Consider the following 26120-nt stretch of genomic DNA (forward strand, 5'->3'; position numbering starts at 1 on the left):
CCGCGTTCTTGACGGTCATAATGTCAGCGAACTTTTGCGTGACCGTGTGTATGCAAGGCAAACTTGAGCGGAATCCTGTTGGAAAAGCCGTCATATTTTTTTCCGACGAGAAATCTGATCGTGTGTACGCGGCATTACTCTCACCTTGTACAAAGTTTCAAGGCCCGTTCACAAGCTAATGTATGTTTTCACAATACGTGGCAGTTCATCTGCTGTGTGTTTGGTGTCATTCATTGTGTATGGCAACCCAACGCATTGTACAGCAACAAAACACTGCAGCACAGCACATATACCGTGCACGGTGGCACATTGCATTGGCAAAAAAGGGTCATGCACATCTTTCCATCCATTGTGCTGCATTGTTAACCCAATCCTAATGAACAGGTCTGCCCTACAGCAACAGATGTTTATGTATGCCATAACTCACAATACCACGTGCATTACTGCACCACAACAGAATGCTTAACCAATTGACCTCCGGAAGATTTACCCTCCCACCCCCTTGATGACCAGGCCATTTTCCACTTTTTGCGATACGGCACTGCGTTACTTCAACTGTCAATTGCGCGGTCATGCGACACTGTACCCAAATAAAATTAATGTACCTTTTTCCCCAGAAATAGAGTTTTTCCTTTGGTGGTATTTGATCACCTCTGTGTTTTTTTGTATTTTTTGCGCTATAAACAAAAAAGACCAACATTTTGAAAAAAAACAAACAATGTTTTTTTCTTTCTGCAATAAAACATATCCAATAAAAAAGATGTAAAAAATCTAATTTCTTCATAAACTTAGGTCAATATGTAATCTAATAAGCATATATTGATTGGTTTGCGCAAAACTTATAGTGTCCACAAATTATGGGATATTTGTATTTTTTTACTAGTAATGGCAGTGATCAGCGACTTATAGCAGGACTGCAATATTGCGGCGGTCTATCGGACACTAACTGATACTTTTGACACTTTTTGGGAACCAGTGACACCAATACAGTGATCAGTGCTAAAAAATATGCACTGTCACTGTACTAATGACACTGGCTGGAAAGGGGTTAACATCAGGGGTGAGCAAAGGGTTAACTGTGTGCCTAGCTGGTGCTTTATTACTGTGGGGGAGGTGCTTTTACTAGTGGAAAGCATGGATTCATGTCCTTGCTTTGCAGGAACACAGGATCAAATGTCTTCAGTGCCACCTGTGCCACTACAGTGCCAAATCAGTGCCATCTGTGCCACTACAGTGCCATACTAGTGCGACTACAGTGCCACATCAGTGCTACCAGTGCCACTACAGTGCTCATCAGTGCCATATCAGTGCCACCAGTGTCCACCAGTGCCACTACAGTGTTTATCTGTGCCATCAGTGCCATATCAGTGCCACTACAGTGCCCATTAGTGCCACCAGTGCTACTACAGTGCCCATCAGTGCCACTTGCGCCTACTGACAGAACGGCAATCTGCCTTGTTTACATAATCACTGCAGGAGCGAGCCACTGTGATATATACATGATCCGGTGCACAGCGACCGCCCTGCAGCAGTAAAACTGCTATATGGCGGTCGCTAAGTGGTTAAAGTGGCATTAAACTCTCTCAATCAAGTTGTAAGTTGTAATCCTTATGCTGCTAGCTTTAGTAAATAGATACAGTAGGAAGGAATATTATATTTACTTGTTTTCATTTTTTTTTTTTACATTTCTTCAGTTGTTTCCTGGTTTCTGGCCTAGGCCAAAATGATGTCATATATCCCAGGAGTCTTCATGGCCATAGGGGTGGAGGGGCTTTCTCAGTTCAGCACTGCCTCCTACCTGCATGCCTGATCTAAGGACGGACAGATTCCAGGAAGTAAATGCTACATGTCAAGCTAAACATGTTCCATAGACAATTGAATGTTGGATACTTTATATCAGAATCAGTGATTTGTTGAATATTATTATATCAGGATATACTGTTCATGCTGTAACATACATATGCTTGTGTAATTTTTCCTATCTGTTATTACTGCATCTAAATAATAGCCGCATAAACCGATAAAAATAAAGACAGAAACAAAACACCTCTACAAAAATTAATGTGCTGTATAATTATGCATAATTATTATGTACGAAGCTTCTGTAAAAATTATTGTTTGATATAGACCATTACTGCCGAATTTACAGCACATCGGTTTCCTAATGGTGACAATAAGGCAAGGATCATATTCTGTGCTAATGGATTAATCAAATAATTTCTCTCTCACTAATTTCCACCTCACTGAAAAGCACAAACACCCTGTGGAAGAACTGAAGAACTTTAAAAAAAACACCAATATGCTGATATGTTTTTCTTTGCAGACATATGTTTGAAACGCTTAAAAAGCAATCTGTAGCATCCTATTAACATATGCATATCCCCTACTGCGTCTATATATTTTAACACAGTACGCCTTCCTATAGAGAGGCAGAGAGTATAAATAGTCATCGCTAAAAATATGAAAAAATGAAACATTCAAGAAACACTTACAATATGTGGTACACATTCAACCCCTTAGATGCCAGTGCTGTTTTGGGGGGTGCCCTGTCTCAAGTGCCCCATCCATGGCCAGTGTTATGCAGAATATTTCACATTATTTAAAAAATCACTCAAAAAATAATTTTCCAGTTATGAGTAGATGCCAACCGGCCTGCCTCCTGTTTGTACACCAAGTAGTCTTACTCCAGATGACCAAATATAAATTGGACGTTTAAGGTGCCCTCACCTATTGTATATAACACACACACGATTATTAAAACTTTATATACTTTTATTCATATTCATCTACAAGCTGATCATTAGGTCCATGAAGTGCATACAATTCTGGCCACCAATGGCCCATACGCTATCACAAAACAGTCACTTTTGCAACAAATAAAATTATTATTTCAGTTTGCCATCCTCTCCCACACCCTTCAGCGTATTACTTATATATTTATCAATTATGCAAAGGGTATTTCTGAAAATCTTGCATGCTGATAGAGTAAATAATATACAGACCCCCTTCTCCCAGCTATTAGCTACAGAATGATCCTTATAAATAGACAAGTCCTCTTGGCATAGCTATTTGGTACAAAATGATCCAAGAAAATAGGCAAGTCCTTTTCCCATGGATATTGGCTACAAAATGATTCTAGTAAACAGAAGAGTTTCTTCCCTTGGGCTATGGGCTATAAAATTCTCCCACTAAATAGACTTAGCTGTTGGATGCTAGTTAATTGTCAGGTCTTTTTCCCATAGTTATTAGCTACAAATGATCCACGTAAATAGAAAGCTGCTCTTCTCACAGTCGTTGCCTGTTGGATGCTAGTAAATACACAGGTCCTCCTCCCATAGCTATTGGCTACAAAATATTCCCAGTAAATAGACACTTCCTCTTCTCACAGCTATTGGCTGTTGGATGCTAGAAAATAGACAAGTTCTCTTCTCAAAGCTGTTGGCCGTTGGATGCTAATAGGTAGAGAGGTCCTCCTCTCATAGTTGTAGGCTGTTGGATGCTAGTAGGTAGACAGGTCCTCTTCTCATAGTTGTTGGTTGTTGGATGCTGGTAAATAGACAGGTGCTTTATTCATAGTTGTTGGATGCTAGTAGGCAGACAGGTCCCCTTCTCATAGTTGGTGGTTGTTGGATGCCAGTAAATAGACAGGCCCTCTTCTCATAGTTAGTGGTTGCTGGATGCTAGTAAATACACAGGTCCTCTTCCTATAGCTATTGGCTACAAAATATTCCCACTAAATAGACAGGTCTTCTCATAGCTATTGGCTGTTGGATGCTAGTAGGTAGACAGGTTCTCTTCTCATGGCTGGTGGCTGTTGGATGCTGATAAATAGGCAGGTCATCTTCTCAAAGCTGTTGGCTGTTGGATGCTAGTAGATAGACAGGTCCTCTTCTCATAGTTGCTGGTTGTTGGGTGCCGGTACATAGACAGGTGCTGTTTTCATAACTGTTGGCTGTTGTATGCTAGTAGGTAGACAGGTCCCCTTCTCAAAGTTGGTGGGTGTTGGATGCTGGTAAATGGACAGGTCCTCTTTTCATAGCTGTTGGATGTTGGCTGCTAGTAGGTAGACAGGTCCTCTTCTCATAGTTGATGGTTGTTGGATGCTGGTAAATAGACAGGTCCTCTTCTCATAGCTGTAGTATTCTAGTAGGTGTTGGATGCTAGTGGGTAAACAGGTCCCCTTCTCTTAACTTTTGGCTGTTGGATCCTAGTAAATAGACAGGTCCTCTTCTCATAGCTGTTGGCTGCTAGTATGTAGACAGGTCCTCTTCTCATAGCTGTTGGCTACAAATCCTCCTAGTAAATAGACAGGTCCACTTCTAATAACTATTGAATACAAAATGATCCTGGTATATAGACAAGTCGTCTCCCCATAGTTATTGGCTATAAAATAATCCTAACAAAAAGACAGCTCTCTTCTTATAGCTGTTGGATGTTGGATGCTGGTAAATAGAGAGGTCCTCTTCCCATCGCTGTTGGCTGTTGGATCCAAGTAAATAGACAGGTCTTCTTTTCATAACTATTGCTTACAAAATGGTTATTTCTATAGACAGGTCCACTTTAAGTGTTCGTATTGCTCCATAACATGCTGTGTAAGCTGTGTTGGGTTCCTGTCGGAGGGGGCTCATGTATATTTCATGCAGCGTATTCCCAGACCAGGCACTGTCACATTCTTCTATCCTTTTAGTTGACCACAAACTGCCCACAGAATACTTTCATGAACAATCGATGCCCATCAGCCACAGCTACCAGGAGTCTGATGGAGGAAAGGAAACAAGATCTGAAATTTAAACAAATATAATGGAGGCCACAAGCAGATGTTCTTCCTTTAAAGCTGAACTCTGGGCAAATATAACAGACACAAATAAAAGCAGCTCTGTAATCCTTAATACATCAATAGATGTATTTTTTTTGTTAATGCAGGCAGTGCAATTACCTGAATATCACCTTGTATCAGCCTCTTGCAGTTCCTGTACAGCAAACCTGGAGTGTGAACAGAAGAAGCAGCAGAAGGAGCCAATAATTTTATGCTGATGAGACACATGCTAAGAGTAACAAGCAGAGTGACAAAAAGATAAGCTCATTGCTGGGCCTCTTCTGCTTTCACTATCCAGTCACAGGTTGTGGGCTGGTCCAGGATAACCTGGGCTCAGAGGAAGTGGGATAAATGATGCTAGTCATCAGACTGAGGCCATCTAGTGGCAAAAAAAAGTACTGAGAGCAAAATCTCTTAAATTAGGCTGAATATTGCAAAAGATATTTTAGCTTTTAACGGCTTATTCATTTTTATATTGTCATTTTTGACTGGAGTTCTGCTTTAAATCACTATGATGGGGAGGGGGTAATAGTGCTCTGAATAAGTTTTTTTTTTTAATGCATAATAAAGAGATCCTCTTGATGTATTAATCTATTCCATTCATGTTATGTTTTAATATTGCTTGTGTGTATGATTTGTATATATATATATATATATATATATATATATATATATGTATATATATAGGGGCAGCCGTATTTGGTCATTACATATACAGGTTCTGCTTGGTGCTTTGCAGTTTTACACAATAATTGTGCTTTAGGCCCCTTTCACATCAGTGGACCGATCTGGTCCGCCTGTCCGTTCTTCAGGTGGACCCAATCAGACCACCCATTCCTCTCTATGGGGCGGTGGATGTGTCCACTTACATCCACCGGCATCCAATCCGATAAAATCCACGAATACGTCTGCCATCCGTCCAGCAGATTGTATCAGATGACAATTGGATGGAAACGGACATGCAGTCCATTTCCATCCAAATGCCCCATAGAGAGCAGCGGTCTGTTTGTCTATGCAGAGCAGACACGGACCTGTCATCTGCCTGCCCAACAGAGAGATCCCCCACTGAGCAGTGTGAAAGGGGCCTTACAGCTCCTTCTCCCCAGCGGTGGCCCGTCCATAAGCCACCCCCATAAACTCTATGCGGGGCGCCGGACGCATAGAGTTTTACAAGGGTTTTATCTTTTTTTTTTTGTGAAGCACATGATTAGAGCGAGAGGCTCTAATTGGCTTCAATTTGTGACATTAGCGAATCAATGTTCACTATTGTCTTCCTGCTTCTTCTCTAGGGTTGCCACCTTTTCTTCAAGTCAAACCCAAACACTTTAGCGGCGCACAGCAATTTTTTTTATAGTATAACCTATACATATATTTTGCTATTAAATAACATTTCTAATCATATGAAGTTAATAACAAGAGTTCCCCTTTACATCAGAGGCCACAGAGTTCCCCTTTTACATCTGAACTCGCAGAGTTCCCTTTCACTGTAAGGGGGGACTCTGCAGACTCTGATGTAAGGGAGAACTCTGGGGACTCTGACATAAGGGATGCTCTGGGAACCCGGATTTAAGGGGGAACACTGAGAACTCTGATGTACGGGGAGGACTCTGATTGAAGGGGGAACACTGTGGCCTCTGGTGTAAAGGGGGACTTTGATGTAAGGGGTGCTCTGAGAACCCTGATGTACCTTTAGTGTACTCACTCAGAGGCAGGAGATAGAAGTGGGGAGACTTCAGTCATAGACAGGGATGGATGGTGAGCTCACTCACCCCTTGCCAGTCAGCACCTCTCATCCAGATGTATCTGAGGCTGCTGGACTTCAAATTTCCAGCCCCCACTTTCCTTTTCTAAGGAGTGTGGGCAGATACAGAGGGGTAGGTCCAGGAGGAAGAGGTGCAGATCAAGCCCTCTCTCCTCTTCTGTCTGTATGTGTGTTTGGCAGGGGATTGTTAGTATTATTAGTGCTGGCTTTGGGCAGCATGAAAGAGAGTGTAACAGACACTTTCAACTTAGACAACTGCAGCCAGCAACCCTGCTTGGAAGCCATAGTGCAGTCTGAATAATGTGTCTGGGTTTCAGGCAGTATATACAGTCAATGATAAAGCAAGACCAATTCCGGAAAAAAAACAGAAAAGATCCCCTTTTAGCAGAATTATCGGCATACATATGCCACCATCCGGAATAGTCTGATGTTTAACCTAGTCAATAATAGCAGTGAATAAACTTAGGCCTTCTGAGGTTATTATGGTTTTTTTTTTTTGTTTCTTTTTATTTGTTTTTTTTTTGTTTTTTTAATAAAAACAATGTTATACTTACATGCTCTGTGCTACACAATTGCACAAAAAGGTCCCTTACCTCCTCTTCTGGTAGCCCCCACTGGCGCTGTCCACTGCTCCCCTCTTTGAGTGCCCCCTTTAGCAAGCTGCATCCTAAAGAGGTACCCGTGCGTGCACCCTCCCGAGCCTGACTGTGTGTGTCCATAGACACACAAAGCACTGGTAATCCATGCCCCTACTCCCTCCTCACAGGAGTTTGACTGATGGCATCAGGAGCCTATGGCTTTATGACCTTCAGTTTCTCCTCTGAACACAGGAAGTTAAGGGGATGGCGCTTGACCCGGAGACATTGCTGGAGCAAGGGCATGGCGCATATACTTACCTATTCTCAGGGCGCTCCAGTCCGATCACATGACCTCCCCAGTGGCTGGCTACATGGGAGAGCACTGACAATGGCTGAAATGCCTGGGCGGTGATGTCACCCATAGACTTACTAATGGGGCATCCATTGTTGGTTGTCCCTCCTCTCCCTTGAAGCTGCCACTGGGAGCTGATCACATGAGTGGACTGGAGCACTCTGAGAACAGGTAAGTATAAGTATTTTCCTTCTACAGAGTAGTGAGAATAGGAGTGAGCAGAAAAATTGAAACAGATTTAAGATTAACTAGTATTAGCCTAGAATTCCACTTAAAATCATGCAAATGTAAGTTGGCAATTAAAGTGCTACCACTGTTTAACTGTGGGCAGCTGAAGCTGCTGCCTGTTCACTTCCTGGATTTACACAGACACACAGAGGCACACCTCCAGCTCTACAGCTCTCATTGGCCCTCTTATGACTCACCCCCCTCCCTTCCTGGCAAACTCTCACTAGAGTTAGAGAGAAAGCTGTGCATGATGTCATAAGCCTAGGCTAATGACCGGACAAGAAACAGGAAGTGGGCTGTATAAGGTATTTACTGGAAGAAAAAAAAATCTTTTACTATCCAAAGTTAAAACAACAAGGGCAGAAGATTTAATAGATGGAAAGATGAAAAAAATGACTGAAGGTCCGCTTTAATAATAATAATAAAAAAAATGTTTTCTAATGATCTTTCTCTTTATTTGTTTGCAAAGCTGAAGCTGGCAATGAACATGCAGCGAGCTTCCCATTAAAAATGTTTCCCTTCTCTTTTGTTTTCAGGGCTACACAGAGAAAGGAAAAAGCATAGCGAATGCTCTGGAGGACCTGAAGGCTAATTTCTATTGTGAATTATGTGACAAGCAATACCACAAGCACCAGGAGTTTGACAACCATATTAATTCTTATGACCACGCTCACAAACAGGTAAGCCTAAAATTGCATGCGTTGATGGCAAATTAATATCGCTCCTGAAATACGGCACTGAAGTGTCCTGCTGGGATAGGTCAGAGCGCCACCGCTGGAATTCATTTTTTGTTTTAATTAATCATCGTTCAGAATACTTCAGCAACTCCAGACTCATCTATTCAACCTGCCAAAATCAGATTCACTAGAAAGAAAGAAAAAAAAAAGTCTTTTTATTAAAAGAAATAAAAAAAGCAAGCCTTCGGCTTTCTGCAGAAACATGAACTTTGGAGCGGTGTGTGAGTATAATTAGACGCACTCTCTCATAGATAAACTGTTAAATTGCAAATATCAATCGCTGGGAGAAAAAACGGTTGCCTTAAAATTACTTGGAAAGTGAACTAAATGTATGAGCTCCCCAAGTACAATCAGTGGCCGCTCCAGAATATTAATTTTGGATTATTACATTCTGAATTTTTAAAAGACAAGAGATGTGCATGCAGGAGAATGCAGATTAGTAATAGAGGATGGATCGGATTAATACAGGGAACGATCCTCAGTTGAGACAGGAAAAAAAAGCATTCAAATTATTTCTAATTTTGACACCACGTTCCTTAGTGTGACCCAAACCTGCGTGGCACTTTGCCTTTTTTTTAAATCAAATAATTTTTGTTGTTGTTGTTGTAATACATATAATCAAAATATATCAGATTAATCCATAAGATATTTGTGGTGTAATATATATATATATATATATATATATATATATATATATATATATATATATATATATATATATATATATATATAAACAAACAATATATCAAATTGGCAAATTAGTCCATAATATATTCTTATTGTGATACATATAATAATAAATAATATATCAAGTTAATCCATAAAGTATCATAAAGTAGGAAAACACACAAAACAAACAAACCTTGCACCTCTCTGACTATAATAGCATAACATATGAAAAGGGAAACCTAGTAGAAACATAGATACACTCTGTACAACAGGGATATGCAGTTAGTGGACCTTCAGCTGTTGCAAAACTACAAGTCCCATCATGCCTCTGCCTCTGGGTGTCATGCTTGTGGCTGTCAGAGTCTTGCTATGCCTCATGGGACTTGTAGTTCTGCAACAGCTGGAGGTCCACTAATTGCATATCCCTGCTGTACAACATCTTAAACTCCGCCAATGTCAATCATCAGCCTATGGCTACTACCACCAAGTGGGTTCAGTTTATCTTTTCCCATCATTCTTCTACTCCTCACCCTTCATACCCAGGTCTGGTATGGATTTTAAGGGGAACCCCGTGACAAAATTAAAAAAAAAATGGCGTGGGCCCCCCCCAAAAATCCATACCAGACCCTTAACCGAGCACGCAACCTGGCAGGCCGCAGGAAAAGAGGGTGGACGAGAGAGCGCCCCCCTCCTGAACCGTACCAGGCCACATGCCCTCAACATCAGGAGGGTGCTTCGAGGTAGCCCCCCAAAGCACCTTGCCCCCATGTTGATGAGGACAAGGGCCTCATCCCCACAACCCTTGGCCGGTGGTTGTGGGGGTCTGCTGGTGGGGGGCTTATCGGAATCTGGAAGCCCCCTTTAACAAGGGGACCCCCAGATCCCGCCCCCCCATCTGTGTTAAATGGTAATGTGGTACAAAAGTACCCCTACTATTTCACAAAAAAAGTGTCAAAAATGTTAAAAACGACAAGAGACAGTTTTTGACAATTCCTTTATTTAAAGTCTTCTTCTTTCCATCTTCTTCGGGTCTTCTTCCTTCCTTCTTCCTTCGGTTTCTTCCTCCATCTTCTTCTTCCACTGCTTTTTCCTCCGATCCTCTGCTTCTTGCTCCGGTGTTCTTGTCCGGCATCTTCCTCCGCGGCGTCTTCTTCCCCGCTTCATTCTTGGGCCGCTCCGCATGCATGGGAGGCTCCCGCTGTGTGACGCTTTTCTTCTTCTGACACTTCTTATATAACGGAGGGCGGGGCCACCCAGTGACCCCGCCCTCCTCTGACGCACGGGGACTTGACGTCAGAGGGGGCGGGTTCACTTGGTTACGTAACTGGTGACCCCGCCCCCTCTGACGTCACGGAGAAAGACATAGGGAAGTCCCCGTCAAGTCCCCATGCGTTGGAGGGGGGGCGGGGTCACCGGGTGGCACCGCCCTCCGTTATATAAGAAGTGTCAGAAGAAGAGAAGTGTCGCACAGTGGGAGCCTCCCATGGATGCGGAGCAGCCCAAGAACGAAGCTGGGAAGAAGACACCGCGGAGGAAGATCCTGGACGAGAACACCGGAGCAAGAAGCAGAGGATCGGAGGAAGAACCAGAGGAAGAAGAAGATAGAGGAAGAAACCGAAGGAAGAAGGAAGGAAGAAGACCCGAAGAAGATGTAAAGAAGAAGACTTTAAATAAAGGAATTGTCAAAAACTGTCTCTTGTCATTTATAACATTTTTGACACTTTTTTTATGAAATGGTAGGGGTACTTTTGTACCCCATTACCATTTCACATGGGGGGGTGTTATCTGGGGGTCCCCTTGTTAAAGGGGGCTTCCAGATTCCGATAAGCCCCCCGCCCGCAGACCCCCACAACCACCGGCCAAGGGTTGTGAGGATGAGGCCCTTGTCCTCATCAACATGGAGACAAGGTGCATTGGGGGGCTACCTCGAAGCACCCTCCCAATGTTGAGGGCATGTGGCCTGGTACAGTTCAGGAGGCTGCTCTCTCGTCCCCCCCTCTTTTTCTGCGGCCTGCCAGGTTGCGTGCTCAGATTAGGGTCTGGTATGGATTTTTGGGGGGACCCCACGCCATTTTTTTTTAAATTTTGGTGCGGGGTTCCCCTTAAAATCAGGTCTGGATTTTGAGGGGGACCCCCACGCCATTTTTTAAAAAATTTTGGCGCGGGTTCCCCTTAATATCCATACCAGACCTGAAGGGCCTGGTATGGAATTTAGGGGGACCTCCACGCCATTTTGTTTTTTTAATTTTGGTTCGGGGTTCCCCTGTGGGGAAATCCCATGCCGTTTTTATCAATGAACTTTTATGTGTATTGTCGGACCGACAATTCATTAATAGCCGCGAGTAGTTTTAAATGACTTTTTTTCCTTTGAAATGTCATTTTGCTGTCAGACTGTTCTAAACACAGGAAACATACGCCCCTTTACAGGCATACTATAGACACCCGCCAGGTACGAGATTTAAAGGAATATTACAATCTATACACTGGGGGGAGAACCTCTGGGGGAATCTAGGATGGAAAAGGACCTGGGGGTCCTAGTAGATGATAGGCTCAGCAATGGCATGCAATGCCAAGCTGCTGCTCATAAAGCAAACAGAATATTGGCATGCATTAAAAGGGGGATCAACTCCAGAGATAAAACGATAATTCTCCCGCTCTACAAGACTCTGGTCCGGCCGCACCTGGAGTATGCTGTCCAGTTCTGGGCACCAGTCCTCAGGAGGGACGTACTGGAAATGGAGCGAGTACAAAGAGGGGCAACAAAGCTAATAAAGGGTCTGGAGGATCTTAGTTATGAGGAAAGGTTGCGAGCACTGAACTTATTCTCTCTGGAGAAGAGACGCTTGAGAGGGGATATGATTTCAATTTACAAATACTGTACTGGTGACCCCACAATAGGGATAAAACTTTTTCGCAGAAGAGAGTTTAATAAGACTCGTGGCCACTCATTACAATTAGAAGAAAAAAGGTTTAACCTTAAACTACGTAGAGGGTTCTTTACTGTAAGAGCGGCAAGGATGTGGAATTCCCTTCCACAGGCGGTGGTCTCAGCGGGGAGCATTGATAGCTTCAAGAAACTATTAGATAATCACCTGAATGACCGCAACATACAGGGATATACAATGTAATACTGACACATAATCACACACATAGGTTGGACTTGATGGACTTGTGTCTTTTTTCAACCTCACCTACTATGTAACTATGTAACTATATTACACTTTAATTGTTTCACTTTAAGCATTATTAAAATCACTGCTTCCGAAAAAACGGCCGTTTTTAAAAAATTTTTTTGCATTGAAACATGTCCCCTGGAGCAGGACCTGGGTCCCCAAACACTTTTTATGACAATAACTTGCATATAAGCCTTTAAAATTAGCACTTTTGATTATTCATGTTTGAGTCCCATAGACTTTAACGGTGTTCGCGTGTTCGAACAACATTTTTTGCCTGTTCCCATGTTCTGGTGAACCGAACAGGGGGGTGTTCAGCTCATCCCTAGTAGGGAACATTTTTTTATTATGGAAATGGTGAGCTACTATTAGTTGGACTAAAGGGTATTTTTTAAATTGACGAGTTTGTAACTTGTGTCCTTTCTTGCAACATATCTGAAAGGCAGATTGGAAATTTGGATTATCCAGTCATTTTCTGTGGAACACTTTGAGATGAGGGCAAAAGCTCTGCATTGTAGATCTATCTATCCATCTATCTATCTACACTATATTACCAAAAGTATTGGGACGCCTGCCTTTACACGCACATAAACTTTAATGGCATTCCAGTCTTAGTCCGTAGGGTTCAATATTGGGTTGGCCCACCCTTTGTAGCTATAACAGCTTCAACTCTTCTGGGAAGGCTGTCCACCAGGTTTAGGAGTGTGTCTATGGGAATGTTCGACCATTCTTCCAGAAGCACATTCGTGAGGGTCAGGCACTGATGTGGAAGTTTTATATATAATATAAGTCGCGCTACCACAATATAATTAATTGGTGAAATTCATAAAGTGAGATTCATAGTAAAATGTCCACATGAGCCGAACACCCCCCGGTTCGGTTTGCACCAGAACCTGCGAATGGACCGAAAATTTGCACGAACTTTAGAACCTCACTAACTTGTATCAGAGGTCTGTGCAGAGGTCTCACTACACTAACTTGTAGTTTTAGCTGAACACTGTAAGGAGGACACACTACACCAAGTTGTAGCTTTAGCTGAACACTGTGCAGAGGTCGCACTACACTAACTTGTAGTTTTCGCTGAACACTGTGAGGAGGACACACTACACCAAGTTGTAGCTTTAGCTGAACACTGTGCAGAGGTCGCACTACACTAACTTGTAGTTTTAGCTGAACACTGTGAGGAGGACGCACTACACTAACTTGTAGCTTTAGTTGAACACTGTGCAGAGGTTGCACTACACTAACTTGTAGTTTTAGCTGAACACTGTGAGCAGGATGCACTACACTAACTGTAAATAGTCTAGCTGCCTGACTGTGGTACAAATAGGATCAAAAGAACACCAGCAATTTTCTTCAGGTAGCTGTAAATACTGTAACAAGACAAGCCTGCCTGTCAGTAGGAAGATAACAGCACCGGATCTAGCTAAACTGAATACAGTGTGTATATATATATATATATATATATATATATATATATATATGCAACACCTGGGATGCATATATATACATAATACACTGTAAGTGCAGCTAACTCACTGACTGTCCTGCCTAATCTAGCTAACTCAAATGAAATGACACTGTCTCTCTATCTCTCAGCATGCCGGAACACACTACACAGGGCCGCCGTGCAGGCGGCCTTATATAGTGTGGGGCGTGTTCTAAACCCCCTCAGCCATAATTGGCCAAAGCCACCCTGGCTTCGGTCAATTACAGCTCTCTCTACTGACGGCGCTGTGATTGGCCAAGCATGCGGGTCATAGTGCATGCTTGGCCAATCATCAGCCAGCAATGCACTGCAATGGCGCAGTGAATTATGTGCCATGACGCGCAACACGAATTCGGCGAACGATCGAACAGCCAATGTTCGAGTCGAACATGGGTTCGACTCAAACGCGAAGCTCATCCCTAGTCAACAGTATCCACCACCATAGCTGGAAAAAATCCTCATGTGATATCACCATCACCAAGTGTCAAAATGCCTGCTTACCAGCTGTTGCGAAATTCATATTACATGAGGTGAACCACGCTTATGGCTAAATACCCAGCCAGGGCCTTTGCATGCCTGTGGATCCTCTCGGGTGCCTATCTTCATCCTCCCGATAATGGTGTTACACAAGCATCAGAGAAAGGCTTCTGCTGGAGGGGTGGCAAACAGGAGTATAAAATAGCTGAACCCTTATGTTGCTGAAGAGAATCTTCACTTTGCTGCCCTGGGTACTGGAATATCTGTGAAGAACAAGTGCCGTTCCTGCTCTGACCCTACTCGATCAGGAACTTTTCAATGCGTTAATATATCTCCTTGAGAAACGGGGTCTCTGTCCCTTTATTCACTCCAGGAGAGGAGGAGGGAGGAGACGCACAGCAAAAGCCCCTGTGATGCTGAGGAGTAGGAAACGCAGGGGAAGCCATTAGCCACGACCTAGATGGGGTAAGTGTGGGGCTAGTGACCGTCCAACCGACCCTCCACTGGGGGGGGGGGTTGTGGGTGACGGGTGACCCAACTGACCGACCGCGTTGGCTGTGGGTAGTGGCGGCCCATCTGTAGGGGGGCACATGGACCCCCCTCCCCCCAGGCAGTCACAAAAAAAAAGAAAAAATAAATTTTTTTTTTAAAAAAAAAGGCCCTTTAAAAAAAATATAGAAAAAAAGGTTCTTTAAGTGTACTGTGTTCGAGGGCCGGACACAGTGCACTATGGGAAACATGACGTCTATGCAATCACGAGATTGCAGACAAGACGCTTAATTTGCAGGGTTTTGACCTGCCTTGTGGCGCAATGGATTGCGCCGGAATACTTCTGCCCGTAGTATCACTATGGGTGCTTTGTTGTACCTTGGCACCTCCCTAGGACATGGGCGGTGCTTTCCCTCCGAGTTACGTCGTCACTTCCAGTTTCCCTGCCCCAGTGATAAACCAGAAGTGACGTCAGCAGCTCCGGGGGGAACGTGCGGCCTGAGCGGAGCTATTTTGGTAAGCAATGTGTCTGCAGTGCACTCTAATGCCCCATACACACAGTCGGATTTTCCGACGGAAAATGTGTGATAGGACCTTGTTGTCTGAAATTCCGACCGTGTGTAGGCTCCATCACACATTTTCCATCGAATTTTCCGACACACAAAGTTTGAGAGCAGGATATAAAATTTTCCGACAACAAAATCCGTTGACGGAAATTCTGATCGTGTGTACACAAAACCGACGGACAAAGTGCCACGCATGCTCAGAATAAATAAAGAGATGAAAGCTATTGGCCACTGCCCCGTTTATAGTCCCGACGTACGTGTTTTACGTCACCGCATTTAGAACGATCGGATTTTCCGACAACTTTGTGTGACCGTGTGTATGCAAGACAAGTTTGAGCCAACATCCGTCGGAAAAAATCCTAGGATTTTGTTGTCGGAATGTCCGAACAAAGTCCGACCATGTGTACGGGGCATTAGTGTGTAGTATGAGTAGGCAACCGATACCTACACTCTATAGTATAATTGTGTGACCAGACCTTAGTCCTATAGTATCAGTCTGTGACCAGAACCTCAGTTCTATAGTTTTATTCTGTGACCAGTACAACAACCTTATAGAATTAATGTGAGACAAGTACCTCAGTCCTATAGGATAAGAGGGGGACGGCACAGCAGCCCCGCCCCATAGCATCAGTCTTACCAGCACAGAAGCCCTATAGCATGTGTCTATGACCAGTCCAGCCGCCCCATATGAGAGCCTTACACCCAGCAGGCAGGAATGTCAGTAGCGGAGTATAGCTGTGCTCTATAGGTTAGAAGACTTGCTGTATGCAGATAACATTTCCCATAGAATAGTGTGAGCTCTCCCTTGGTATGTCATGTTCAGAGGTTTGCTGTAGATGCTGGAACTAATTGCCTTTCATGAAGTGTGACTGTGGATTTTTGCTGGGATTGTAATGTGGTTAATGCTGATGTGTGTTCAGGTATGGGTACAGTCCTGCAGTTTTTAGAAAGGCTTTATATATTAACTGTATATGTGTATGTATAGATAGGGTTTCCACCTTTTTTCAAGGCAAACCCGAACACTTTAGCAGCTTGGGACACCTGTGAGTGCCCCAAGGAGAGTAGTAATGCAGTGCACAAAGCGTGCAGCAGCAAAATGTGGGTGTGGCCAAATTGCTCTTGCTGACTTCATCCCCCTGCCCCCCAAGTGATGCAGAACCTGCCCACAGACACCCCAAACCCCCCCCCCCCCCGCAGCTCCTAGTCGGAAACAGATTTGTGTGTGACTATCTTGGTTATTTGGGGAGCCACAGCCCGGTCTGAATAATGTGTCCAGTTTTCAGTCCACACATGATTCAAAACCCGGACTGTCTGGATGAATGCTGGACAGGTGGCAACCCTATATATAGATGCGTGTGCATGTATGTACAGTCAGGTCCATAAATATTGGGACATCGACACAATTCTAATCTTTTTGGCTCTATACACCACCACAATGGATTTGAAAGGAACAACATGTGCTTTAACTGCAGACTTTCAGCTTTAATTTGAGGGTATTTACATCCAAATCAGGTGAACGGTGTAGGAATTACAACAGTTTGTATATGTGCCTCCCACTTTTTAAGGGACCAAAAGTAATGGGACAGATTAACAATCATCCATCAAACTTTCACTTTTTAATACTTGGTTGCAAATCCTTTGCAATCAATTACAGCCTGAAGTCTGGAACACATAGACATCACCAGATGCTGGGTTTCATCCCTGGTGATGCTCTGCCAGGCCTCTACTGCAACTGTCTTCCGATCCTGCTTGTTCTTGGGGTATTTTCCCTTCAGTTTTGTCTTCAGCAAGTGAAATGCATGCTCAATCGGATTCAGGTCAGGTTATTGACTTGGCCATTGCATAACATTCCACTTCTTTCCCTTAAAAAACTCTTTGGTTGCTTTCGCAGTATGCTTCGGTTCATTGTCCATCTGCACTGTGAAGTGCCGTCCAATGAGTTCTGAAGCATTTTGCTGAATATGACCAGATAATATTGCCTGAAACACTTCAGAATTCATCCAGCTGCTTTTGTCAGCAGTCACATCATCAATAAATACAAGAGAACCAGTTCCACTGGCAGCCATACATGCCCACGCCATGACACTACCACCACCATGCTTCACTGATGAGGTGCTATGCTTTGGATCATGAGCAGTTCCTTTCCTTCTCCATACTCTTCTCTTCCCATCACTCTGGTACAAGTTGATCTTGGTCTCATCTGTCCATAGGATGTTGTTCCAGAACTGTGAAGGCTTTTTTAGATGTTGTTGGGAAACTCTAATCTGGCCTTCCTGTTTTTGAGGCTCACCAATGGTTTACATCTTGTGGTGAACCCTCTGTATTCACTCTGGTGAAGTCTTCTCTTGATTGTTGACTTTGACACACCTACACCTACCTCCTGGAGAGTGTTCTTGATCTGGCCAACTGTTGTGAAGGGTGTTTTCTTCACCAGGGAAAGAATTCTTCGGTCATCCATGTTGTTTTCTGTGGTCTTCCGGGTCTTTTGGTGTCACTGAGCTCACTGGTGCGTTCTTTCTCTTGAAGGATGTTCCAAACAGTTGATTTGGCCACACCTAATGTTTTTGCTATCTCTCTGATGGGTTTGTTTTGTTTTTTCAGCCTAATGATGGCTTGCTTCACTGATAGTGACAGCTCTTTGGATCTCATATTGAGAGTTGACAGCAACAGATTCCAAATGCAAATAGCACACTTGAAATGAACTCTGGACCTTTTATCTGCTCCTTGTAAATAGGATAATGAGAGAATAACACATACCTGCCCATGGAACAGCTGAGCAGCCAATTGTCCCATTACTTTTGGTCCCTTAAAAAGTGGGAGGCACATATACAAACTGTTGTAATTCCTACGCCGTTCACCTGATTTGGATGTAAATACCCTCAAATTAAAGCTGAAAGTCTGCAGTTAAAGCACATCTTGTTCGTTTCATTTCAAATCCATTGTGGTGGTGTATAGAGCTAAAAAGATTATAATTGTGTCGATGTCCCAATATTTATGGACCTGACTATATGTATGTATGTGAGTTTATATATGTGTGAGTATGTATTCATGTATGTATGTGTGAGTATGTATGTATGTAAATATGTGTATGTGAGCTTATGTGTGTATGCGTGTGTATTTGTATGTATGTAAATATGTGTGCGTATGTATGTGACCTTATGAATGATTGTGTGTGTATATACTGTATGTGTGTATGTAAGTCTATGTGCGTATATGAAAGTTTGTGAGTTTATGTATGTGCCTATGTATGTATATGTATGTGACAGGGTTTATTTCCTGCTGTGACTGAAGCATGTGTATGACCTCAGACGCTGCTTCTGCAGCTAAAGGCGGTGCAGCTGGAGGTGGTAAAAACATAGCTCAACCGCATGGTTTCACTGTCCCCAAACCTCATGTGTGAATGAGCCCCTAGGCTTGGATCACATCTGTGTATCTGTGTGCTGGTTGTAGGGCTGTCCTACCCAAAGAAACACAGGAAAGAAGTCCCTGACACTTAAAAAAATCTCAGCACATCAACTTCAGGGACAACATGTTCACTTGCTGCCTCATATATCCCACCGACTTTCAGATGCCATTGTAATCAGATAAACAGTATTATTCACAGATGGTTGATCAGTGGTCATAATGTTATGGCTGATTGGTGTATGTGACTTGTGTGTATATACATTGTACATATATGACTTTTGTGTACATACAGTAATTGACTTGTGTGTTCATTGTATACAGGTCGTATTGTATACAATATACATATGCAGTATATGACCTGTGGAGTATACATTGTACATATGTATATATATATATATATATATATATATATATATATATATATAGATCTATCTATCTATCTATCTATCTATCTATCTATCTATCTATCTATCTATCTATCTATCTATCTATCTATCTATCTAGATATATATATATATAAATATATATATATATATATATATATATATATATATATATATGACCTGATATACCATGATCTGTGAGACTGTGCTATATACCATGATCTGTAAGCTATATACTCTGTCCTGTGATGCTGAGAAGTGGGAGGGGTCAAAAAGGAAAAGCGGGGTCTGGCGCCCACCATCCTAAAACTTCACCAGCCGCCACTGGCTGTGGGTGCATTGTTTGCCACCCCCCCCCCCAATAAAATATACCACCAGCCGCCACTGTTTAGATGTGATGGCTGCATTCATTTTATTTTTTAGGCTTTTTTGTTTCATTTTCACCAGTAAGTCTGTTATTTTTCAGCTTCCTTTAACAAACTAAGCTGACAAGCAAATGTAGCAGTTAGAGGGATACGCCAAATCATTTACCACTGACGGGGGCTTACAATGATCAGTTTTTATTTATTTATGTAAAACCTTTATCCCAAAAGAACAAAAAAAAATCTCTTTTGTAACTATTAGCTGAATTTCAACTTTAAATTTGTAGTCAAGTGCACCTAAATCTGCTAATCTACAGTATCTAACACTACCCTCTTCACAGTTTAACAATGCTGCTGTCCAAAGATGTCTCTATTGCTCCTCCATTCAGAATGGAGACACCCCAAGACAGGAGGTGTGTTACTGGCCGGATCACCAGGTAAAAAATGAGGGGAAAAAAAATAAAAAATAAAATCAATACAGTCATCACATCTAGGGATTGGTAAACTGCAATATATTTCATTTTTGGTTTTGGGTTTAGACATGCTTTAAGGCATTGTATAAAAAATAGAAGTGGAAGTTTCCTGACAGTCTCTTTGACAGTATTCTGAAGTGTTCTATAATTCAAAGCTTCTGTAATAGTCACAATGCAGAATGATGCACTATTCCCATCTGGGCACATGTTACACAGTTGATGCTATCTACAAATGCATCCAGTCTGTGTTAACGCTCAATGCCTGGAAGGCAAGTGGAAAGGACAATGTAAAATATGGTGCGCTGATCTGTAAAATCCCCCAGGTGAAAAGAAAGCAGGTGTGGCCCCTCATTTCTCCTTTTCTAAAGGAATGTTATATTACATGCAGTAAAGAACATGGCTAGATAGATAGATAGATAGATAGATAGATAGATAGATAGATAGATAGATAGATAGATAGATAGATAGATAGATAGATAGATAGATAGATAGACAAATTCATTCAACTGTATAAGTTCTCTTACTGCATTAGATATTCTTTTTATAATATAGTCAATTGGCACATGTAAACTGACAATACAGTTTTTATTTGCATAGAGAGTTTTAACCCATGAAAGTCACTAGGAAGAATGCCCCTTACATTGGTGGTCAGTGAGAAGAATGCTTCTTGCATTGGAGAACACTGGGAAGAATGCTCCTTACGTTGGTTGTCAATGGGAAGAATGCTCCTTACGTTGGTTGTCAGTGGGGGGAATGCTCCTTACGTTGGTTGTCAATGGGAAGAATGCTCCTTACATTAGTGGCTAGTGGGAAGAATGCTCCTTACATTGGTGGTCAGTAAGAAGAATGACCCTTACTATGGTGGTCAGTGGGAAGAATGCTTCTTGCATTGGAGGTCACTGGGAAGAATGCTCCTTACATTGGTTGTTAGTGGGGGGAATGCTCCTTACATTGGTTGTCAAGGGGAACAATGCTCCTTACATTGGTGGCTAGTGGGAAAAATGCTCCTTACATTGGTGGCCAGTGAGAAGAATGCTCCTTACAACAGTGGTCAGTGGGAAGAATGCTCCTTACAACAGTGGTCAGTGGGAAGAATGCTCCTTACAACAGTGGTCAGTGGGAAGAATGCTCCTTACATTGGTTGTCATTCGGAAGAATGCTCTTTATATTGGTGGTCAGTGGGATGAATGCTCCTTACATTGGTGGTCATTGTGAAGAATTCCCCTTACATTGGTGGTCAGTGAGAAGAATGGCTTCTTACATTGGAGGTCACTGGGAAGAATGCTCCTTACATTGGCGGCCAGTCAGAAGAATGCTCCTTATATTGGTGAACAGTGGGAAGAATGCTCCCTACATTGGTGGTCATTGTGTAGAATTCTCCTTACATTAGTGGTCAGTGTGTAGAATGCTCCATACATTGGTGGTCAGTGAGAAGAATTTCCTTAACATTGGGGGACAGTATGAAGAATGCTCCTTACATTGGTGGTTTGTGGGATGAATGCTCCTTACATTGGTGGTTAGTGGGAAGAACGCTCCTTATGTTGGTGGTCAGTGGGAAGAATGCCCATTACATTTGTGTTGTTTAGTAGGAAGAACTTTGCCCTCTTTTTAAAGATAGCTTATTTATCTGAGAGAAAAATATTGCACATAGTTCAAGGAAGCCCTCGCAAACTCTGGAGGAACCCTTGTTTAGAAGGCTGCATCACATTATATGACCTCCAAACCAAAGGTAGGTCATATCAATCATGAATCAGTAATCTTCTCAGGATGTCTAATTCGAACTCAGCAATACTTCCCAAGATGTCCTATAGCTTTTACCAGTTTTTTCTTTCAAAAACCTCCTTTCGTCTTTGGATGGATTTATCAATATTTCGAAAAAGCAAGGCATCGTTCTCCTCCGTAACCTTTTCTGTAACTTTCACACTAACATATTCCATGTGTTAGAACAGTAACAAATACATTAATTATTTTCCTGTTGTCCATGCTCGGTCTCACCTCATCATCTGCCTACCAGTGGTTTTATATTAGCAGCTCTCTGAACGCATGCATAAATTATGGAGCATAGCGAACAACAGTTTTACAACCAATTATTCCCGAGCAGCATCATTTGCAAACCTTACAACAGGGAGCAATGATACACACACAACTGATGCCAGGTTACAAAAAAAAATCTAGACAGTCAAATGCCACTGAACACAGCTTGGTGACTGTGTGTGTCTTCAGGCTGAAAATTCCAGATTTAAATGTCAATTGATACAACTATTTATATTCAGCCCAATAGTCTACTGGGTCTAACCTGCTTTGCTGGAAAGCACCTACATCCCTGCATGAAAATTAACAGCAATGCCGGGCAGCAGGGCAAGTCAGTCTGTCCAGGAAATAACACAGCTGCTTAAATAAAATCTGTACAGAGAAAAATATGAAGGCTGCCATTGCTGAGACTACCTCCTTCTTTAAATGTTAGTGGTATGGCTATCTCTGATATTTTCAAGTCATTTACTCGAAGTGACGCCAGTGCTCAATAAGAATACTTCTTCTGAGGAAATCTGGACTCCAGGAACTGAAATCCAGGGGGTCACTTGCTCAGCACTGCCACCATTTAAAGAACACATTATATTTTTTAATAAATACAAGGTTTTCTCTGTTTGGACGAGATGGAGATCATGGCATAATTTGTCCTCCTCTCCACCTTATTCAATTAGAGATTGCCCTGAATTCATCAAAAAAAAAATGCAATGGGGTTGATTTACAAAAACTGGTAGGTGCAAAATCTGGTGAAGCTCTGCAAAAAAAATCAGCTTCCAGGTTTTTTTGGCAACACTTAATTGAATAACCTGAAGTTAGAAATGGATTGGCTACCATGCAGAGCTGCACCAGATTTTGCACTCTCCAGCTTTAGTAAAAAAAACAAAACAAGGTGTTCTCTGAATGGTGGCTGTGCCAAACAAGCAATGCCCTGTGGTCAGTGTGCAGAGGATAAACCCCTCGAGCAGCACCTGGAAGATCTGAGTGCTGCGCCAACTACTGCCGTGATTTTCAGCATCACCAGCGGCAGATATGGATACTTACATCAAGCCAAGCTGAAACAATACCAGTATGGAAAAAAGATAATTCCTGGAGTTCAGTTTGAAGGCATAGGGGTTCAGTATGATGATCAAGTAGCTACCACTTCCAGAGGGAATAGTTAGAAATGGTGGACTCCCACCATTGGTCAACACAAAGTTGACAAAAGCACCTATATACTGCCAACCCTTACCTAATTTATGCATTACAGTAGACCATTGGATTGGGCATCTAGCTAGCCAGGCCATTAGATGTGTTAGTTAAATGTCAGGATTAAAGTCAGCCACTTATCAGGAGGACTATGTGACCACCGGAGACCTCTTGACCTACAATTGTTTGAAAGTACAATTAGATAGATAGATAGATAGATAGATAGATAGATAGATAGATAGATAGATAGATAGATAGATAGATAGATAGATAGATAGGCAAAGACTTAAAGTAATTTTAAAAGTTAAGTTTTTTTTAACAAACATGTTATATTTACCTGCTCTGTGCAATTTTCTTCTTTTTGGGTCTCCCGCCAGCGGTTCTGGCTCCTCCCCCCTGCTGAGTGTCCTCAATAGCAAGCTCCCGAGCCATGTGTCCATTCACACACAGAGCATGGCTCAGTCCCACCCCCTGCTCTTGTCTCGTTCGCTCACTGGCTGTGATTGACAGCAGCAGGAGCCAATGACTCTCCCTGCTGTGTGAGCCAATGAGGAGAGAGAGACCCAGGAGAGCTGCTGCTCCCACGCACATTGCTGAATCGAGATTGGGCATGCAGAAGGTTTTTTTACCCTAATGCATAGAATGCAATAAAGTGGAACTTCACTCTCTCAATCAATATTGACTCATTTTAATCTTAAATTCTTTTCTACAATTATTTAGTTACTTCCTGGTTTCCATGCCTAGGCAAATTATGTCATACATCCCAGGAGTCTTCAGGGTGGTAGGAGGGGTTTTCACAGCTAAGCACCCTCCTGCTTGCATGCCTGATCTTACTGCATGCCCTTAGTCAAGATGGCCATAGCCAGAAATAAATAAAGCATGGAGACGTGGATGGATGGGGGAGTTTACTTTGATTATTAAAAATGAATGAAATAGTGTTTATGGTTTGTGGTGCTCAGATACAGTGTAGATCTGCTTTAAAGTAAAAAAAAGAAACCCTCTACCTTAGGCCCCTTTCACACTGGGGCGGTGGTGGTACAACAGCCCTATTTTTAGCGCTGCTGTACCGTCGTTCTTGCAGCGGTATTCGGCCGCTAGCGGTGCGGTTTTAACCCCCGCTGGTGGCCGAAAAAGGGTTAAAATCCCTCGTACAGCGCGGCTATAGCCGCGGTATTGCCGCGGTATAGCCGCGCTGTCCCATTGATTTCAATGGGCAGGAGCGGTGAAGGAGCAGTGAATACACCGCTCCTTCACCGCTCCAAAAAAGCGGTTTGCAGGACTTTTTTCACCGCCCTGCCTGCGCACCGCTTCAGTGTGAAAGCCCTCGGGCTTTCACACTGAACAAACAGCGGAGGCTGTTTAGGGGCGGTTTGCAGGCGGTATTTTTAGCGCAATACCGCCTGCAAACCGCCCCAGTGTGAAAGGGGTCTTAGAACCACTTTAAGCTGGCTATGCACATAACAAATATTGGGAAGTATAAATCTATTCATAGGTTTAGACTGCAAGATTGACCCAAGGGAAGAAAGAAAGAAAGAAAGAAAGAAAGAAAGAAAGAAAGAAAGAAAGAAAGAAAGAAAGAAAGAAAGAAAGAAAGAAAGAAAGAAAGAAAGAAAAAGAAAGAAAGAGAGAAAGAAAGAAAGAAAGACATTGGCAGTTGAGCTAGCATGGGGTAAGGAAAGATGAAATGGAAGTAGGGTGGAAGAATGAACAGGAGGAAGGTAGGAATAAACTAATAGAGGGAGGAAGGGAGCAAAGGAAAAAGAAGGAAGGAAGGAAGGAAGGAAGGAAGGAAGGAAGGAGAAGGAATCAGCAATCTTATTCAGTACTGCATCTTTTTATTTTTGACTAGAATATACTGTTGAGTGACAGCTGCTACTAGAAGGAGAAAGAGTGCACTCTATATATGTGAATTTTGTAAAAACCAGGGTGCCCACTAGGGGGGGGGGGGGGTGTTGTTGCGGGCAGGCTATGCCCTAAGGAAAATAGAGGGGAAAAGGAGCACCGTTTTAAAAGCTGAGCAATGTTATGTAATGAGCTGAGGATGCTGGAATGCATGGTGAACTTACCCTTTAAGTTTTGAGCAAACCAGCTGCCCTCATTGGGAAGAGTGTGTGACACACAATAATGACATTCCTTTTATCACCACCACTTATAAAGGCTGTAACAAATAACAGAGAGAACTTCTCTTAAATGAAACAGCGAGATAAGCCAAATTTGCCATTAACTGTTAAACACTATGAAATTGCATTCACCACTCTAAGACTTAAGGCTAATTAATATGTAAATGGACTATTTAACCTCTTTTAAATTGAAACCCAAGGGACTCTTAATTTCATAGTTGTTAATGCCGGGCCAGTGTTTTCCAGGCAATTGTTTCACATTGCAATAGGCGAGGATTTTAAGATGCTTTATCAAACATTTGTAATTAGGTGTTAAAAAATTGTTCAGACAGAAAGGAAGAGGAGAGGATAAAGAGGATACTCCACTGCATTGTGTGGAATGCTCTTTTGATCCCTTAAAAACTGTACCTTGGTTTGCTTGAAAGAAATAAAAAATATTCTACAATACGCAGCATTGTCTATTCATCAGATAGGAATTGTATGCTATCCCATATCTAATCCTGTCTATCTATTACATATCTATCTACCTATATTTATTTTTTATCCAATATCTATCAATATCTGTCTGTATGTCTCTTGCTATTTCTTAGATATGAATATAATCTCACTCTATTTCTCTTATATGAATTATCTACAGTATCTATCTATCTATCTATCTATCTATCTATCTATCTATCTATCTATCTATCTATCTATCTATCTATCTATCTATCTATCTATCTATCTATCTATCTATCTATCTATTTCATACCTATTTATTTCTCTCTCTATATTTTTCACATATTGATTATCTATCCCACATCTATCTACTATCTATCTATCTATGCT

General features: G+C 42.3%; 1 protein-coding gene across 1 annotated transcript in view; it reads left to right on the forward strand.

Moving 5' to 3' along the window:
* Window positions 1-26120, forward strand: part of ZNF804B (zinc finger protein 804B) — a 540066-nt gene that overhangs the window by 473621 nt on the left and 40325 nt on the right. The window contains exon 2 of the mRNA XM_073629664.1: window positions 8273-8416. Coding sequence (XP_073485765.1) covers window positions 8273-8416 — 144 coding nt within the window. The remainder of the gene's footprint in view (window positions 1-8272; window positions 8417-26120) is intronic.

This window comes from Aquarana catesbeiana, linkage group LG05 (genome assembly GCF_042186555.1).
Source record: "Aquarana catesbeiana isolate 2022-GZ linkage group LG05, ASM4218655v1, whole genome shotgun sequence".
NCBI classification, from domain to species: domain Eukaryota; kingdom Metazoa; phylum Chordata; class Amphibia; order Anura; family Ranidae; genus Aquarana; species Aquarana catesbeiana.